The sequence below is a fragment of the Lissotriton helveticus genome, chromosome 8 (genome assembly GCF_964261635.1).
Source record: "Lissotriton helveticus chromosome 8, aLisHel1.1, whole genome shotgun sequence".
NCBI lineage: Eukaryota > Metazoa > Chordata > Amphibia > Caudata > Salamandridae > Lissotriton > Lissotriton helveticus.
The window spans coordinates 1,468,884,564-1,468,905,305 of record NC_136069.1 but is presented as its reverse complement, the minus strand read 5'-3'; the positions used below and the strand labels follow the sequence as shown (position 1 = coordinate 1,468,905,305).

Here is a 20,742-nt window from a genome sequence, read left to right as displayed (position 1 = left end):
GCACTACAGGGGAAAGACTCCATATGTATGTGCTTGCACTGGAACTAAATTATGTTTCAGGAACTATGCTTTCCTGCTAGGATTTGAGCCCTTAAATATATAAAATCCTATATTCAGAAACAGTGGATAGTCAGACAGTAGGAATTCTTTTCAATATTAATGGTGAGATTAAAGGCCCAAGTACTTAATTTTGTTTAATGGCCACTAGCGCAGGGGAGAGATTGTCACATGTATCATTTAAAATCACCATTGCATGTAATTTTCTGCTCACGTTTTAGTCTGCCGAGCCAGCCACACATTTTACAGGCTAAAGCATTAGGCAACCACTAATATGACAGAGATTTCAGGTTCAGACAGCTTGTACTAATCACATAGGCTATGGTGCTAGACAGCTGTAGTATACATCAATCAAATATCAGCTTTAAATATGTATACTTGAAAATACAATTATTTGTCTTCAACTATTAGCTGATCAAATTATGAAAATACAATATTCTGTTATCAAATTCAAGCTGGTCGCATTCCCCAGAACAAAGAGGTGACAACTTTAAAGAAAAAGACAGTTTTGTTGTCCTTATAAACCAATGTACCAGGTCCATGTTTTGTAAGTACATGTTTGCCGTCTAACATCAATTTGCCATTTTCATAATTTTGTTTGCATGTACTGCTTCAACACATGTAGATTCTGCTCTGCAAGGCTAAGACTTGCATCAATCTCTATGTATCACCGTGTCCTTATAAGGATGCCTGTATTTTGCAACAAATTACCACCACTATGCTGAGCACAAGACTTAAACTACGTGTGGGCAATTTCAAGCTGTGCATGTCCACAGCATGTGAAGCACTGAATTACTGCGACAGACACAAAATGATACAAGTACCTAAAGAGATTTTCTTCCTTTCACTCTGTGGGTACAAAAACAAAGGAGAAGCTTCAAAGGTGTGTAAAGGTTGCTCAGTGACATTGAAATCAAGCACTTTCTTCTTTACTAACCCAGCGCGAGTATGGGGCTTGATGGAGGACATCAAGGGCCACAGGCCATGCTGGACGAACTGGTGAGTAGGCACATTTTCAAACATGGGAAAGTAATCATGGAGGGGATGCTCCAACAGACACTGCTGCAGATAGACATTCACCAGCATGAATATGTGTACAGGATGGGCGGCTGATCTAGGAGTCCAGGTCTCTAATACTGCTAATTCCTGAGCTCAGATGCTGTGGTGGCCAGCTCAGTGTGTTTCCAAGCCATCCAAGTGGGTAGAGAAGCCGAGATATTATAGGTAGCTTGAAAACTAAGGCTGTTAGGGGACAGCATGAGGGGTGATGAAAAGACAGGGCAAGGTCCTGGAAAAGAGAAGCAGTAAGAAATACTGTCACCTCAATCAGGGCCTTTCAGAAACTGAAGAGTGGCTGCTTTGATAAGTCTTGGTTTTCCAGTTGCTGCAGACATCTGATTAAGAACTAATGTCGGTTTGACTTTATAAATTGATAGGTGTTACTATTTCAATTAGAGTGTCACACAAATAGACATGGCGCTACGTGTTACAAGGACATATTTGAAGGTACCTCTCTAAGACAAAAGACAACAGAGGACATGTTACTGCCCTTGGTAGGCCAAGCTTGTCAACCTGCTTGATGCATCTGAGATAGTGATAGCTATCAGCAAACTAGCAACTGGTAAGACACTAGGCTAGCATTGATTTACGGCAGGCATGGGATTCCGATACCAAAGCTGCCAGCTGTCGCCACTTTTGTTCACTTTAGTCTTGGGGCCCTAAGCCAGTTTATTACATCACTGATGGAATTACAGTAGGGCTTTCTGAAGCATAAGGGCCAGTATAGATGATAACATTATTGCGGTTATCAAAGAGGCCTGTACAGTGGATATGCCTCCAAAGCTCTTGGAAGAAGCCAGAATTGTGATGTCACCGTAGACGGGTAAGATTGCCTTACTATCTGTGGCTTAACGTCAAGGACTTAACGGTGAGAAGGTTTAATGAATCACCTTCTTAACTGCCCTAGGAAAGGGTAATTTCTACTCGTAGCTAGGATGCCAACTTGCACTCAATAGTAAAAGTGAACGATATCAAGAATATTGTTAAAGGCACCACCAAACCGAAGGAAAAAACAAATGGTAAAACACAATTTACTCTGCAATCTTCTAGTTCTTGAATGTAAATGAAGATTAATTAAAGAGAGGAATAGCAAGGCAGCAAGCTCCCCCTGACAGCGATGCGGAGGAATTGTCAAGCATGAATAATCTAGAGGAAACCCAACAGTCTCCAGCTACAAAGGATACAAAATAGGGGACAAAAATTGAGCCAAATGGTTGACAAATGTGACCAAAAAGCCTTTCTTCTATACGATTTAAACAGGAAGAGGAAACATCTTAGATGGATCATCTAAGATAGGTTTGTTTTCCTGGATACACCAACATCTGGCAAAGAGCAGACTATAAGGGCAGTTCTTGCCTCCTTCCTGAAACTCAAGGCGCTGGTTAACTCTTCCGTGCTCATGACGAGCTCAGGCTCGGTGCTCGTGTGCTCATGACGAGCTGAGCTCGTCATGAGCCGCGCACGCAGGGCTAATTCCCCCGCTGTGCTGAACGTTCCGAAAAACGGGCGCGGTCATGACGAGCTCAGCTCGTCATGAGCACAGCGCCACCGTGCTGCGTGACTAGCTGTGCACGCACCCCGCCCCCCAGCACAGCGGGGGAATTACCCCCGCTGCGAAGGGGTTAAGGATACCACAAAGGCCACATGTTACATTCTTCACTCAACGCTGTACTCCACTGCTCTGTTGTCAGCCTTTTCATCAGACATTCCATAAAACTGAACGACGATAACCCAGGCGAGTGCTAATAGGCTAGAGCGGCATGAACCCCAGGTTTGTAATTGCCAGCCAAGTACCACTGGCACCATTAATAGTCACGTCTTCCTGGTAGGTCATTATCCTACCACTGAAAAATGAAATGACAATCAAATGCTGTCACTTCTTTTCATATATTGAGTCTTTTCTGGGCTACAATTAACAACACATCTGTTGTAAGCAATTCTTACCAGAGTTTCCTTGGCTTGCTTGGGTATCCAACGGGTATAATATATGTTTAACTGACAAATCTGAGAGGGCGGAGGTAGTTTCAGAGAGTTGAGCTCTTTGTCATAGGATTGTAGCAGCAAGCAGAAGGCCAAAGGATCTCGCTGACAGTGCAAGATGTCAGTCAGAACCGCCTGTAGATAAGACAGCATGAACTCTAAGCACAGAACAAAGAAATGAAATGTAATTTGTTAAAAAAAAGGTTTATACCAATGCACATCTAACCCCAGCATTCCATGTTTTATTAACGTTTAGGAGAATACTTTGTTATAAAGAATGAAAAAAGGTAGGTCCTTTACATTTTACATATTGTAGTATTTTGGCAGCACCACCTCTAAGGATGCATTAATAAAATAATGATATGCATTATCTTTTCAAAAAACATTTTACAGTCATACTAAAATTTAAGCTCTTTTTGTGGGTCTCCAGTGCTGGTATTTTTTCACAGATTAGCTTGGTTTGCTGAATATTCCCTAGCAAGGAGATTAAATAAAATATGTGATTGAAAATGTTGGAGAACATTTTCTTAACCACTTGTAATTCCCTCGGTTTTAGCTTCAATCTACATTTTCAGTATTTAGAGAATGAAGCTCAGGAGCAAATGGATCCATCATCAATCTAATGCTGGAACGCCTTCACATTTCTTTCCCCAAATCTCATGGCTAGACTGCGTACCTGCTGACTGATCATCCCGGAGAAGCAAAGTATTCCTGGCTTCCAAAGATGCAGGGACTACTGCGCTGAAGGGAAATGTGTTGAGAATCATGTCTTCGTTCAGCGTAAAGCCAATTTCTTCATCCAAGCCTTCACTGCCTTCCACAATGACATCAATCATATCTAGCACATCTAGAAAAGCAAATCAGAAAGATTTACAGGCAAACAACCAGAATAGTGTTTGATCTAAGCAGAGCTAGATAAAGGATTTTGCGTAACAGCTTTCTTAAGCAACTTGATATACCACTAATAAAAGGCTGCATTTACAACAATACTTGGTCCATTTTGTTCAGAGGGATATGTGCTGTAGAAAGAACACTAACAAATCTGCTACAACTTCTGCTGTGTTTGTAACCAAACTACAAATTTTTACCATGTTTCAACCTTCGAAGCTCACATTCAACCTCGACAACCAAGTAACGTTGTACTGAAATACATCTCTCCCATTAAAGAGCAACACAAAGGAAAAATGGTAAAATCTTTAAGGCGCTTCAGCTGACAGTGAAGCCTAGAATATGATTATGTGCACTGATGACTCCCACTTCCACCCAGAACATTTCTGAATTTTCTTTATTTGTAGCATCAATTTGCCCATGGTACCAGTATGTAGAATTGCCACTTTGCTATACAAATAAACAATGACCATTTGTTTACATTTTGCTATTTTGAAAGAAGTTGAAAGGTTTGAGTAAGATTTTCTGTATTCTTTTGAAATATGGCAATTATCCCTTTCTTTTAAAAATCATATAGAAATAAGAAATAGATCTGGCATATCCCCAGTACCTTTCAAGTGTTTGTGGTTACAGTGTTATTTTTCAAAGGGGAAATATATAGGATTTCACTGTTTCCTTGGTTTGTACTGACATGGGCAACAAATGTAGGCCAAGCCAGCAAAATACTGGAACGGTGCTAAATTTATACTGGTATGCACACTTTAATCAGTTTGCCACGTCAGGCTTCAAGGATCGCCATTATTGAGCATCTCTTGTAACCTCCTTGACGCAAAATATCTGGTTAACACGGTGTTTCTCTTCTGCATATACCACTGAACATAATATACCACTCAGTTACCCACATTTCAAGCTATTCCCCTGATGTACCAAACGTTATCATACAGGAACTTGTATCACTCCTGATAATTGCCCTGGTATTGAATGATGGCAGGCTCATATGTCCAGAAAACGGGATAACATTTGCATACTAAATATATACTACAGTGTCCTCTGCAATTTTTGACAGAAGATATTGGCCTGCTTATACACTATAACTGAGATTTCTCAAAATAAAGAATATGCACAGGTCTGTACCTGCTTTGGTGACAACACAACATTAGCAAACTATTCAGAGGATTGAGTTCCTTCTTTAATTCCTTTACTGACCTATATTTCTCTCAACAATTCACTTATCAAGGGTGGTATTATTTGTAATATGTGCAAAACTAGCAGTAGAAATAATTTTAAAACCAAGTTGTCGCCTTTAGGAGGTGGAGCTATAGCAATGCTTGGAAACATAGCTTGCTTTCTGGGACAGTGCTAGTGCCTACCCTGGGTCGGATATTTTGTTCAGTAGTGTTCTTTTTGCCAGCAAGCGGTCACCAGCTTTCCAGCTTAACCAATATTTTTGGGGCTCCTCTTACCAGAGAATTATTAATGTATTTGCCTCTTTGGAAGACCTGCTCCTCTCATGTTAGTGGGCAGGGTCTTGCTATTTCATGTCAGAGGTATTGTTATAATAATTTTGCATCTGTCTTAAGCACAAGATAAGTTGACCAATGCTGGTAGATGTGCTGGAGATGATGGGAGTTTGTGTCCTGATCGGAAAGATGTTCTTATTGCAATGGTTCCTACAAGAAAGGACACCTTACTAGCCTGTAGCATGAGAGATATAAAGGGCTCAGGGAAAATAAGTGTTAGCACATTTGCTGAGGTGAGGTCCAATTTTGAGTCCCTAGAGGTGAATCACCTGGATTGGAAGGAGGATACCAGACTTTGGAGGCAATGTAGAGGGGCACTTTATTTGATCTCCTTTTTATTCCTTGCCTGTTGGGAGCTTGTATTAGTGAAGAATTTGCAAGGATGATGGCCCCACAGACACAGAGTTATGGTACGTCTAAGTAGAATGGGACTCTTGATGGTGAACTTCACACATTGGTGTTTTGTGTAAATTCCCTGAATGTAATGGAATAGCAAGCTGGCTGAGCCTATGGTCTGGGAGGACTGGGAAGGATGTTGTGCATTGACTGGGCGCCTAACTGCCTATTGTAACCTTCGAATAATACATTTTAAATATTTGAAACAGCTGTATTATTCTCCTGTGGAACTGCAGAAATATGGACTGCGGGAAGATGCTCGATGTGTGAAATGTGGGGAGCACAGGCGGATTTCCTGCACCTGGCCTGGGCTTATAAAGCTATATACAACTTCTGGCAGCGTGTAACTCAGGCATTAACTTCCATGACACTGGGAAAAGTTGAATGTACGCCTGAGATCCGTATGCTTGGACTGGTAAAAAAGCTCAAGCCATGCAACAGCCGCATAGTGGCTGTCTCCACCCTGCTGGTGAAATTTGCACTTGCAATGCATATGGTAGAATGGTCCTGACTGTCAAAATGGGTTAGGGATCTCGTGTACTGCAAAGAAGAGAAGGATATATACGCAGAGGGATTGCTTGAGGCTTCCAGACCTAAGGACTTATGGGCACCACTGACAATGTACCTGCTGGAGATTCCGGATGTGATATAACTGCTTGCACTATGTAACTGGTAAATGTGGTTGAATTAGACATCTAGATAAGCCAGGACGCACTAGACACTACTTGATATGGAATGGAATAGTCGTAGCACTTCATAAGTTGTGTTTTTATTGTTGTTCGTAATAATAAACTGCATCATATGCAAGATCCTGATTAATGTGCAGCGCTGTGTGTACTGTTTAAGCTGTACAATGCAAAACGCACCAACTTAATAAAAAAAAAAAATTCCCTTAATGTCCTCCTGTCAACCTTCATCTGAACTATGGAAGCCAAACGTCAAATGGCTAAGTTGTGATATTCTTGTGTGAAATGGATTTTAACTGTTTCGCTTATGCCCATGGACAGACAGATCTTCCCCACATTCAGGTGAATTTAGTGACTTGATTTGACTCATTGCGGTGTGCATTATGCATGGCAGAAGAAGCGTCTTCTGGACAGCAAAAACTCTTTCTATTTAGCTGTGCATGACCTCCATACAAGAGAGTATATGTTTTGGTCAATGCTGGAGGAAAGCACAAAAGATCTGAGCAAACTCTTAACTGACCATAGCCCAGTGGCTTACACAAACCATTTACAAGCATGCTATTACGATGCATGGAGATGACTATATGATACAACTTTTAGGACGAACATCAGGGGAGACATTGTGAATTACCTCAAGCATGATGAGGATTCTACAGGTAAGGTTGCTCTATAGTGGCAGGAATTCAAGGTGGTGGCTAAGAAACATGCATCAATGAGGTGCTGTGTAACAGGGGTGCTATTTTGCAACACCAGAACTGTCCAGAGATTGAACTACAGTTCCTGGGAAAACGCAGTCTGGTAAACTAGATGTTGGTGATGAATTTGCAAAGTCTAACCGAACTTTGCTCAAGGGGAGACGGAGAATTTTTTGGTTGTATGTAAAATGTCTACTTTTAAAATGTTGACTACAATACAACCGTGTCGTCCATTATTACCCATGAAAAGTCCCAAAATGATTGAGAATTAATAGTTTCATTTAACTCTGCCCTAATAACCCTTTAGTATTCCTTAATGCTTCCCATCTCTGAACCTTTGAAACCTTAAACTAATCCTTAAAGCAATGCTTTGATAAACCCTAAAAAGTCCCAACTATCCCTGAACGCTACCAATCCCTGTAAACTATCAACCCCTTAATGCTTACCTTTCCTGAACCTTAAAAACCACTTACTACCCTTTTCTGCATATTTCCCTAAACTAAAAAACACCTACTATGCTACCCTTTCCTGGACCTAAAAAACATTTTCTACACCTTTTATGGTTCCCATCACTGAACCTTAAAGAACTCTAGCTAGCCATAAACATTACCAATCCCTGAACCATAAGAGCCCTCTACTAAATATTTATGCTTCCATTCCCTAAACCCTAAAACCCTTTGTGCTCTTTAAGAACTACCCTTCATTGAACCCAAAAACCTCCCTATGTCTTAATCCCTTTCTGAACTTAAAACAAAACACCTTTGTACTCCTTAACGTTACCCTTCACTGAACCTTAACAGTCCCTATTTCTTAACAGCCCGTTTACTACCCCTTAATGCTACTCATCCCAATACCCAAAGAAGTCCTTACTATTCCTCCTTCCCACCACACTGTAAATGCTCCTCACTGCTTTAGCACTTGCCTTTGCCTCTAGTACACTTGCCTTTGCCATAAAATGCACATAAATTGTCAAGGTTTTTGTAGCCACAACTTTTTTTTAAATTCTATTTCTTCAGTAGACTGTATTTGACATCTATTTTACTGCAAACCTGACTTAACTCTTGTTCAGGGAGTTCATTGAATGTGGCAGAACCAGTAAGACACTGCCAAGGCTCCTAAGGACCAGTACCTCTATGCTTGAATTGTCAACTCTGAGGGATAAGGAGAATGTGAGGGGACACATTTAATGTGGGAACAACATAATTTCCACTCCAACATACAGACAAGACCCTTGAGTACCTGAATGTTGCCAATATGGAAATATATATTTATATATCCATCCTAGTCCCTTCTCCTGGAACTCTATCATTCTGACAGGATCAAGGAACAATTACCCCTAATCTAAGGACTGCCATCATGATGGCCCTACTAAAACGACAAGGATCCAATTGATAAAATCTCCAATCAGTCTCTGTCCATGTTGAATCTGGACTATAACATTAGGAAAGCTCCTAACCAACAGAATTATTGCCTGTACAGACCACCCAGGTACACCCTGACCAAAACATTATTGGTGTGGGCCATAATAGGTTCCCAAGTAATAAGTGCCTATTCTACTTGATTGGCTGGTTGATGGCCCTGCCTAACCCATGAAATTAGGTCTGCTCCTGATCGGTTGGATGTCGGTCCTATGTTAACCACTGGTCAGGATCTGTACTTTTGAGTGATCTCGCACATAAACAGAGGTACTTGTTGAGTGATATCCTCGCACATAAGAGAGCATGAGACTGCGCAAGGCAATCCACTATTACGACACTTGTTTGCTCTGGTTATCAAACCCCTTGCCTACCAATTTTGCAAAGGGGGTTTCTCCAGAAATCTGAAATTGGCAGGACAGCAGCTAATTATTTTGCTCCATGGAGATGGCATCATTTTGAATCGTTATTGGATCTTGACTCAGTGATGGAGCTTGTGGAAGATTTTGGAGTGACATCTGGACTAAGGGCCAACTGTTGTAATTTGTGCTTCTTCCCTGAGGGTTGTCTCAAAGACTGAGATGGGAGGTCTAACATCAAATCCCTGAATGGGCTTGCAACAGTTTTAAGAACTTGGAATTATGAATATTTCATCTTTCTGCTGATTTCATAGCTCGAAACGTGTACATGCCCTGGGTGTGATGCACATATTGAACATGTTACTGTCTTATTGAATGCTCTTTCTTATAGATACTCTATATAACCCCAGATTTCTCACATTTTGATTATTCCTCAAGCATAAGAATGGTTCCAGAAACTATTTAAGCACTACTCCCTGTGTTCTGGGAGGTGGCATCATGCAGGTCAGCAACCGTGTTGTTCCACTCGGATAGTGATGCGCAGAACCTCATATAGGAGAAAGGGGTATGGAGACACTGGTGTATGGAGACATCAGTTGCTTTCTAGGCTTTCTGCACCCTGAGACGCAGAGTCGAGCAGCAATTTGTCTTTGACATGCGTGCTGATCCCTATACTTGGAACCATTTTGGGTTATAAAAAGAGCCCCGTTCACAGCATGGGGAAAACCGGAGGGTCAGTGAGGAATCTGCACTTAGAGTATCAACTAAAAAGAGCAATATCGAAGGTAAGTAACTTGTCTTCCGAAAGATACTTCTACCCACAGATTCCTCACCTTTAGAATAGATACCAAAGCAGTACCTCCCAGATGTGAACTGACTCATCCCAGAAAGTCTTTCAGGACCGAGCGGCCAAGATGCCCATATCAGCAGTCCTGGCTGTCCAAACGGTAATGCCCCATAAATGTACGGAGTGATGTCCGTGTCGCAACCTGTCAAAAATCCAGACCAGGTACTCCGCATGCCAATGCAGTGGCAGCAGCGCTGGCTCTAGTGTAATGATCTTGCTAGTCTTCCGGGAGCTGCTTCTTGGTCAATGTACAGCAGATTTGGGAAACAGTCGGAACACCGCGGCTTCAGCCATGTGTGTTCCGACTATATGTGGTTAAGTCAGTGAGCGGTCTAGCTTTTGCTCGGCGGAAGCAGGAAGACGACTGGAAGAGAGCCAGAGGATGCTGTGAAGCAAGTGGGTCCGGTGCATGGTTTGTTTAGGTTGGGAGGGGGTTTCAGGGTGAGGGGTAGGGGTAGGGGTAGTTTTGTGGGCGGGGGGGGGGGGGGGGTCATGGTCGATTTCAGGGTGTGGGGGGAGAGTTTAGTTTATAGTTCTTGGGGGGGGGGTCAGGGTAGTGTTCACTGCTGGTGGGGGATCAGAGTAGTTATTAGGGCTGGTGGGGGGTCAGGGTAGTTTTTAGGGCTGGTGGGGGGGTGTTGGTAGTGTTTTTTAATTAGGGGTTAGGCCTAAGGGCAGTGGAAGAGTTTGGGGTAGTTTAAGGGACAGCGCAGGGGTGGAGGGGGTCAGGTAGTGCATGCAAAGGAGCAGGTTATTGGGCTATGGGTAGTCTTTAGGGCTTGTGGATGGGGTGTTGGGGTCGTTTTTTAAATTAGGGGTCAGAGGTTTAAGGCCTATGGGCAGTGGAAGGGGTTGGGGTAGTTTTAGGGACAGTGCTGAGGGTGGGAGTGTATCAGAGAGGGAAGGCCTTGGGCCTCAGGGCGGGGGTGGCAGGTAGGGGGTTTGTAGCTTAGAGTGGGGAGGGGGAGGTCGGTGTAGTGGCAACCTTAGTCACACATACCCCTTTAGCACAAAATTGCTTGGTAAAGGAAGGGGTGGTTAAGACGCACTTGTGGTTCGGGATGCGTGGTTTAGCCACGCGTGCCTCTATCATACAACCAGCAGATTTTAATGCAGACTACGATCCACCGAGAGATAGTCCTCTTCTGCACTGCCTTGTCCTTCTTCACTCCAATGAATCCAACAAACAGCTGATCATCCACACTATGTTCCGTTGTACACTCAATACAAACGTTTTAGGATTCAGCGAATGAGAGAGTCTCCTCATCCTTAGACGCGCGAGGTTGAGCGAAGCATGCAGGTATGGTTGATGCTTAGCCTGAAACGAAAAGGAGTGAAGAAAGAAAGCACGGGTTCTCAGGACCAGCTGGTCTGGGAAAAAAGTAGGGCATGGTGAGTTGACGAAGAGGGTTTGCAGCTAACTCGCCCGCCTTGCCAATGTTATGGCATGGAGGAACGTAGTGGGCAGATGTGCTGCATTTCAAAAGGAGTACACAGCAAGAAGGTAGGGACCAATTTAAAGTCCCACTGAGGCATGATACATGGGAGGGTGGAAACAAACGCTGCAAACCCCTCAAAAAACACATCACCTTGCAGTGATTGAAAGAAGAATGATCTGGCAACTGCCAAAAAAAGCCGAAAGAGCAGACAGGTACCCATTAACTGTGTACAGAGCAAGTCCTTGCTGAGCTAGGGACAGCACAAAAAACAATACTTCAGATAACCTAATTTGAATTGTTTCAGTCTGCGTAGTATCGCATCAAATCACACATTTATACCGATTTTGTTGAGTCATTGGTACTTCATGATTCGTGGTGCTATTCCTACTTAAAACTTTAAAAATCATATCTCCGGTTGCCCTCATAGTATTTTGTCATTTGGTGTCATTTCGTTCATTAAATTCTACAAAATATTTCTAATTCGGTTTGGGATTTTTAATAATTTGAATTTCAACTTTATTACTGTAATTAATATTGTATTTATACTTAACACATTATATTAAGTTAAACTGGTCTTATCTGCACTATAGCTGCCAGGGGGTTGAGCTCAGGTTAATTTACTTTGTGAATTTGAGGGTTCACCTTAAAAAGGGTTAATTATCCAAGTTATTACATGATATCATTGGTAGGGACAGTGAACATGCCTGCTCAGGCTCTCCACTTTTTGGCTGCTACCCTCCACAACTAGAAGACCAACAGGAAAATGTCCTGGGTTATGGGCCTATTCTACATTTCTATTCCCAGTTGGTAGTACTCACCTTCGAATGTAGAAGAGGGTCACAGTGTTGTCTGTATGGAATAACATCATCCTGTCCTGACAACTGGAAGAAGAATTTTAATACCCAAAAAGCCATGGGGACAAATATGATGCAGAATGCTTGTACTCAAAATTGTGTCTGGAATCAACAAGGCATCCAGGACGAAGGCAATGGCCAATACTCTCTGCGGGGAGGAAAGCATTTGCAAGCCTGAAGTCTAAAAACAGGATCATATTTGACAGCATCATGGAGAATAGAATTTTGGGTAGGTTGCAGAGAAGCTATTTAGGGTCTTGAGCGCATTGGCCAGGCTGGACTACACCTAATTCAGAGCTTAAAGAGAGATGACCATCGGCCAATAATGGGTAGCAATGGAGCTTATGCAGCTGCAGAACGACAGCCTCTGGGGCCAGGATTGTAGTAAACAGGAGGCCTGCTTAGGCTACATGACACCATTTTGTGTAGGTAACGCTGGTTCCCCATTGTGATGTCAAGGCATTATGGAGAGAGCCTGAACTGCGAATGGACATCAACACTTCAACGAGCATATGAGCTTGGTTGTGAGTGAAGCAAAAAAGGCCAGGCCACTTCAACATCCAGCAGTTCCTGAAGCATCAGATTGGCGAATCCTGTGCTATGCATGATATCATTCATTTTTCCAGAGAAGAGGGCAGAAAGGGAGGACGTAAGAAGGAATGTAATACAATTACCAGCTATGACCCCAAAAGCATCTGAAGCCTGGACCAATACCAGATAGTTGGTGTTAACGCCGGTCTTTTCAAGACCTGGAGCGCGAATAACCAAATAACTTTGGGCCCAGTTCTGCACCGGCATCAGGGAAATCACCTAACAAGACTTTGCTTGATATTTGAGCAAAGGGAAGTACTCAGCTGGAACAGGTTCTTTTTGGTGCTTGTGCTGAATACTCGGACTCTTCTAAATTGTGGGAGTAGGGATGTATTTGAGCATTGATGGCAGGAGGTGGCCTAATTTGCTTAACTTCTCCTTCTCAGCATTCTCCTGTATTGAGCAGGGACCAGTCTCAATTGCCAGGGAAAAGTGTACATATCAGTCGGTACAGCAGAGAGCACCGACAGGAGATTATTTTCCCTTGTGCAACACCTTAAGGTTGCAAGAGAGAGGGGAGGAGCTTCGCGCGCATCCGAGATGGCCGCGTGAGCACAGGGCTCCCGAGGACCCTCGCTGCCTCCCGCATTTATCCTGTACAATATCCTGATTTGATGGAAGATCATTGAAGACGCAACCCGGCTGATGTACTAGCAGGTTTTTGGGTCGAAATCGGACGCAGGGTCCCCGAGCTTTGCCGTCTTGAAATTTGCGGCCTTCTCCATGGAGCAGCCTGGACTTTGAGTTGTGACAGTGCCCAAGTCGTAATTTAACAACAACGGCTTGAGGGGATCGGACCACAGCCTCGCTTCACTTTCGGTTTTGTTTCTCCGGCACACTGCCTCATATATGCGGTGTGTCTGTTGATCGGACGAGCCCTGGTGCCAGCTCATTGAGTTTCGAGCGGGCGACTGTTTGGCTGTGGACTCCACTTGGCTCACCCTTGCCTCCTGTATTCCCGTGTGTGACTTTCAAGGAGCCAAGGAGCCATTTGGACCAGATCCCAAGCCTCCCTCCGGGGCACCCGAATCGCCATTACGAGCAAGCCTGAGGGTGAGAAACGGAAGGCCAAGACCACTATCCGTGGAGGTTCAACCAGACGAATGTCATGGATCGCTATACACTTCCTAAAGGATCCCCTGGTGGCGCACCTAAGACCCGGGAGGAGGTTGTTGACAATCCTGCTGTCTTGGCGGACTTAACACTACAAGACGTGATGGGTGCCATTGCCGGTATTCAGTCTTCTATTCGTCAACAATATGAAGCCTTGGCTCTGAAGCTGGACACGGTGGCTATCGATGTCAACCTCATTCGAACTGACTTGGCCAAGACGAATGAGAAAGTGAAGTCATTAGACCTAAAGACATCCAGCCTCACCACGGACGTGTCCGACTTGCAAACAGAAGTGCGCAATCTTAGATCTGCTAATGACTTTTTTGCTCGTCGCTTGGAGGATTTTGAAGGCCGTGCACGGCGCAATAATGTGCGTATTATTGGGGTCCCGGAAGAATCTAGTCCACTCGCCACTGATCTTCGAGTGGAGGACCTCATCCTTAATCATCTGGCACCAAAGGGCCTGAGCAAATTCTTTGCCATCGAACGTGCGCATAGAGTGCCGGGGGGCAGGAGAAGGCCGGTTTTCCACCCCGTCCGATTATTGCACGGATCTTCAACTTTAGAGATCGCGACGCCGTTTTGCAGGCGGCACGGACAAGCGGCCCTACGCAGTTCGAAAACGTCGCTGTGAATTTTTTTCCGGACTTTTCTCAAATCGGTCCAGAAACAACGTATGGAATTTCAAGGTGTGAAACGGCGACTAAGAGACATGGAACTAAAATATGCCATGTTATTCCCGGCCCGACTGTGTGTTGAATATGACAATCAAACATTTTTCTTTGTCAGGCCTGAGGAAGTGAGTGACTGGTTGGACACTTTGCCGATTCGCAGTGCTGGCCAGGAGCATGCTGGTGGTGCGGAAGGGGGACTGATGGACCAAGCATGATTAGGATGCCTGTGTCCGGAACACTTTTCAACGTGATCAGCCGGAGTTCACTGACTTCTTTTCATCATTCCGTTCGTATCTTCGGAGGCAGCGGGGATGGCGGGACCCTTTCCTCCTCTGGGGTTTTCTTTGTGTAGATTAGTTCATGTTTGTAATTGCTAGGGCGACAGGCACACTGCAAATTGGGGTGGCTTTTGAGTCGGTGCAGGGGTGCAGGGTGGGGGGGGAGTTGTGTTGGGAACCTTGGGGGGAGGGAGGGACATGTTCTGGGATTTTTTGTTTTTTCTTCTTCAAGGCAAGGTACTTTCATTAGCTTTGACATTGGTATGATGCTCGTTTTGCAATGGGAGTTCATTGTGGATCTGGATGGGGGTAGAGGGTTGAGGGTATTATGCTGGAATGTGAATGGGTTGGGTGATCGCATAAAGAGAGGGGTGGTTATGCGGCTGTTGCGGCGTCTTTCGCCTGATGTCGTTCTGCTACAAGAGACACACTTGATAGGAAACACCTGTCACGCCCTTAATAGACGGGGTTATCGTCTTGCTGCCCATTCTGGATTTACATCTAGTTCTAGGGGAGTGGGTATTCTGCTCAAGGTTTCCCTCCCCCTCGAGGTTGATGATGTGATCCTCGATGCCAGGGGTCGATATGTCGCACTTGTCGGGCGGTGGGAGGGAAAGCCAATCTCGTTGGTGTCAGTTTATGTCCCCCCGGGCTTGCAATCCACAACATTTACGGACCTGGGGCGGATGGTTCTGGGTCTCCCGGAGGGTATTTTGATACTGGGTGGTGATTTTAACTCCGTTATTTCTGGCAGGATAGACCGCTATTCCCCCAACCCCCCCCCCCCCCCCCCCCCCGAGATCTTCCTGCTGCGCAATTCTGGTTGGGCGACTTCCTGGAAACATTGGGCCTCATAGACTGCTGGAGACTAATGCATCCAGAGCAAGCACAGTTTACTTTCCACTCGGGAGCTCATGGCAGTCTTTCTAGATTAGATTATATCCTGATACCGGCGGCACTGTCCCCCTCGATTGGAGAGATTAGACACCTGGCCCGGGGTATATCGGACCATTCCCCTATTTGGTTTCATTTTAATCTCAGCATCGGGGCCGAAGGCAGGGTGGCTCCGATTAACCCATGGTATTTCCTCAACCCTAGGACACGCGCTGAATTGATTAAATCATTTGATCTGTATTTTACTGAGAATGCTGGTTCTGTATCCCCACCTGTCTCGTTGTGGGAAGCTTTTAAGACTGTGATCAGGGGACAGGCATTGTCTTAGGTGGGGTGTGCCAAGAAATGTAAGAACGAGGCAATTGTCCAGCTCGAAACTGAAATCACAGACCTGGAGACGGCATTGGAGCGGGGGGTGTATCGAGAAGCATTACATGTCCTCCGCCTTAAACAATTAGAATATAAAGCTTTGGTTACAGACGCGGCAAAGACGATGAGTAGGGAACAGCAGGGACGGCTCTATGATGTGGGTGATAAAGCAGGAAAATTGATTGCTTGGCTGGACAGAAGGGAGAGAGCGAATCGAGTGGTTCCAGTGATTGTGACATGTGGTGATGTGAGTGTGACTGATCCTGTTGGCATTGTTGAATGCTTTGCTGATTATTTTCGAACGGTCTATACCTCGGTGTCCGACAGGCCTGAAGAGGATTCGCAATTGTTGCTTCGGGACATAGCGCTCCCATGTTTGTCGGAATCGGAGCGTGATTGCTTGGATGCCACGCCCTCGGTGGATGAGGTGGCTCTCGCGCTGCGCTCCCTTCTCTCCGGCAAGGCTCTGGGTCCTAACGGCCTTCCTGTGGAATTGTATAAGTTACGCCCTGATACTTTAGCTCCCTATCTCCGTGATATGTTTTTGGCTGCGCAAGATAATGGCTCCCTCCCCAGAGATCAGCGTCTTGCGACCATTGTGGTGATCCATAAGAAGGGTAAACCACGGGATCGCTACTCGTCTTATAGACCCATTTCGCTTTTAAATGCGGAGCCCAAGATCCTCGCCAAATTGCTTGCCAATTGTCTGATTACGGTTATTAGCGACCTGATTCATCTGGATCAATCGGGTTTTATCCCGCACCGTAACACGGCATTGAATCTGCGACGTCTGCATGGTGTTCTCGCGAGGGCCCCGACGCTGCGTGACCCGGCCATCTTGGCGTCCTTAGACGCCACGATGGCCTTTGATACAATCGAGTGGTCTTATCTCTGGGCGGTACTCGCCAAGTTTGGATCGGCGCGGGTTTTATTGGTTGGGTCAAACTCCTGTATGAGACACCACTAACCCAGGTGGTGGTTAATGGCCGCGTCTCCGTGCCTTTTACTCTTGGGAGGGGCACACGACAGGGTTGTCCGGTGTCCCCGCTCCTTTTTGCTTTGGAGCCTCTTGCCGCTTGGCTGCGGTGGGAACATTCGATGAAGGGTATACGCTGGACGCCGGAATTTGAGGATCGCGTTTCCTTATACGCGGATATTTTATTGTACCTTACATCTCCCCAAAAATCGCTCAATGTGTTGTTTGACGTACTTACCTCCTTCGGGAAGAACTCGGGCCTCATTATTAATTGGTCGAAATCCTACATTTATGTACTTGCGGGTGATGTCCCTCGTTTGCCACCGGGCTGTTCCATCCAGTTGTCGCAGTCTGGCTTTAAGTACTTGGGTGTGTTTATCTCCTTGGTTCCGGTGGTTCGTTACAAACGTAATTTGCTCCCCCCCACTCCAACGGTTACGCTCCGATGTGGCGCGTTGGCATAAATTACCGTTGTCTCCCCTAGGGCGTGCGGCCCTTTTTAAGATGATGTCCTTACCGCGGTTCCTATATGCCCTCCAGAATAGTTTTGATGTCATCCCGTCGACATATTTTCGGGAAGTAGAATCGTTGCAGAGGCAACTAATATGGGACGGACGTTCGCGCATAGCTCTCCCGAAATTGACACTCCCCTGGTATGATGGCGGTATAGCGCTCCCGGATATTCGTAGGTATTATTGGGCTTCCCACCTTGCTGCTATCAACCACGGGATGTATGGCCCGGCGTTGAATCCAGCATTTGAAATGGACAAGTGGCTGCTCCCGGGTGGTGATTACTATAAGGCTCTTTACTCGGGACCCTCCCGTTCACAACTCACGGGACCTACCGCTATAGCTGTGCGGGTATGGCATAGCGCAACGGCGGCTATGGGCTGGAGTAATAAATTAACGGGTGCGACACCGCTCTATGCCTCTGCGAAGTTGGGTGGCCTATGGAGGACGAAGGGATTTGATAAGTGGGACATGATCGGTATTGGTAAATTGCGTGATCTCTGGGTTAAAGGAAAGGTTAAGGCCTTCTCGGACCTGCAAATAAGAGTATAAGCTGAGTGACAGGGAAAGATTTCGTTACATCCCGGTACGTCATGCTCTGACCTCTGTGTTGCCAGTGGGTAGTGCTGTTCCGGATTCCTCCCCCCTCGAAGATCGTATACTAGATGGCTATGTGCCGGATAGTACTATCTCACTGTTCTATAAGAAAATGATTAATGACCGATCGAGTCTGCTTGATCGCCTCCGTGAGGCCTGGATTGCTGATGGTAATGAACTGGATGACGAGGACTGGCAGTCCGCGATCTCCTCTCCCAAGGAGGTGGCGATTCTGGCCCGCCTCCGTCTAGTCCAACTCAAGATCCTCCTCAGAATCTAGGTCACTGGTCCCCGTCTGATTCATATGGGTTTCTCTACGGACGGCATGTGTCGGCGTGGGTGTGGTCTCCTTGGCACCTATCTCCATATCATATGGGAATGCCATGAGGTGGTGCGATTCTGGAAACGTATACATGAGATTATGGAGGATGTCACGGGTGTTGTGATGATGCCGGAAGCCCGACAATGTTTATTGAATGTATGAGGTCCGAATGACTATGACCTGTCGCAGCTTCGGTGGGTGACTCTGGCCAATATGGTCGCGAAGAGGGATATTGCTCAGTTGTGGGGATCCCCAAGGCCGCCTACAGTGACTGCTTGGAAAGAGAGTCTGGACTGGTGTATGTTTCGGGAGAAAACAGTATATATTGCAAGAGGCAGGCCCAAAAAATGGGGGAAGATTTGGAACCCTTGGAACTCATATCGTGGAGATATCTGTACGCCCCCGCTCACCGCTATCCCGAGTCCTTCCCAGTCGCCCTGACCTACATCCCTTCCAGCTGTGGTATATTGTGCTGCTCATATGCAATTCTGCCTCTGCCTCCCTCCCCTCCTCGGTATTCAAAGACTTTTTTCTCCTGCTATCATGTATTTCCCGTCCTCCTTCAGCACAGACCTAATGGTTGTATTATTACTGTACTGCCTTGCTTGTTTGTTCGCTGTTTTGTTTCTTTGTGTTTCAAATAATAAAAAGTTACAAAAAAAAAAAAGTTGCAAGAGAGTGTTCAGACTCCATTCCAAGGAACTCATGCTTAAATAGGGTGGCATACTTGCCATCCTGGACTAACAAGTTGGCAGCACGCTCCCACCAGGCAGATTAGTTCAGTTCAACCGAACAGTATGATTGCATCTTGAGATCTCCACATTTGGATGGTGCAACATAGCATCTTGAGCAAGAGGAGGATTGGTCCTCATGTGGCCCTCAGCTCTTGCAGACCTTTTCCTACTCTCTGGCAACTGGATCCAGCAACCATGCGCTGGGGGAAAAATTATCAAACAGAAAAAGATACTTAACTTAAATAAAACTCTTTCTTGTGGATACAACATCTAACCACAGGTTCCCCCAGGCACCAGACAGGGCCCAGAAATATTTTCTACAATAGCTACCGAACTGCCTTCAGGTGGTGCCCTTGGACTTCAGAACAGTCTTGTCCCACCTCCAGGAGTGATGCCATGGATTTGTATATTGGCATCACCCTTGTGCACTCATTTCAGTTTCAAAACATAGAACTTCTGCACCCTCAGACGAGGAGCAATACACAAATCAGAAGACAGGCATAGTGCTGAATCTAAAATGATGCATTATGAGCTATCAAAACTCTACTCCGTAAAATGAGGGAGGAGGGTGGGTCAGTCAGGAATCAGATTAGATCATCAACCAGAATGAGCTTTAACAAAGGTAAATAGCTTGTTCTTCTGATGAATATATGTCCAAGCAAGACCCTTAAAAAACACGGTGGGTCTAAGGAGTGTACTTTACACCACAAAGTCATAACGGGCAAAATAGCAAATCTGAGAATCAGAACAATAGTGCCTGCTAAAGATGTAGATAGATGCCCACGTAGCAGACTGGCAGATGTTCAGCAACAGACCACCCCTAGTCAAAGCAATTGTGGTGGCCTTGCCTTTGGTGGACTAAGTCCATAGGCTCTCAGAGGCTTCTTCTTAGCCACAGAATAGCACAATTTGATACAGGGCATGCCCATTCTTCTTAACACTAGTTAATCCGATAAAGAGTTGGTCATCACTTGGTGCTCTTTGGATCTAACCGATGAAGCCTCTCCTCCTCCTTAGAGAGATGTGGCAGAGAGAAAAAAAGTGGGGTGTGTGATGGACTGCCCCAGATGGAAAGGTGACACCACCTTCCGACGAAAGGATGCCCGAGTCCCGAGCACCTGTTTACCCAGTAAAAATGTAGTATAGCGCACCGGCACCAACAGCACACGCAGCTCACTGGCAGGGTGTGCTGCCATGATCGCTATGAGGAACACAGATGTACGGGTGAACAGCATCAAAGAACAGCCTTGCATGGCATCAAAGAACAAGTTACTTACCCTCGGTAACAATATATGTGTAAGAAACATTATTTAGTCTTAGATTCCTTACCTTAGAATATCCCCAGGCGTCAGACTCGATCTGGAAAGTTTTCGCTAGCAGTACCTCTGCGCGTCAGTGGGTGGCGCTGTGCGGATCCTCGTCCGTCGCTGGCATCGTATGCGCCAAGATGACATCAGGGAGACTACTTAGGCGCCACCCATGCGTGCTG

General features: G+C 45.4%; 1 protein-coding gene across 1 annotated transcript in view; it reads right to left on the bottom strand.

Moving 5' to 3' along the window:
• URB1 (URB1 ribosome biogenesis factor) overlaps window positions 1-20,742 on the bottom strand; it is a 703,763-nt gene that overhangs the window by 332,613 nt on the left and 350,408 nt on the right. The window contains exons 18-19 of the mRNA XM_078658408.1: window positions 3,773-3,943; window positions 3,061-3,254 (exon numbers count right to left, since the gene is read on the bottom strand). Of these exons, the coding sequence (XP_078514534.1) occupies window positions 3,061-3,254; window positions 3,773-3,943 (365 nt within the window). The remainder of the gene's footprint in view (window positions 1-3,060; window positions 3,255-3,772; window positions 3,944-20,742) is intronic.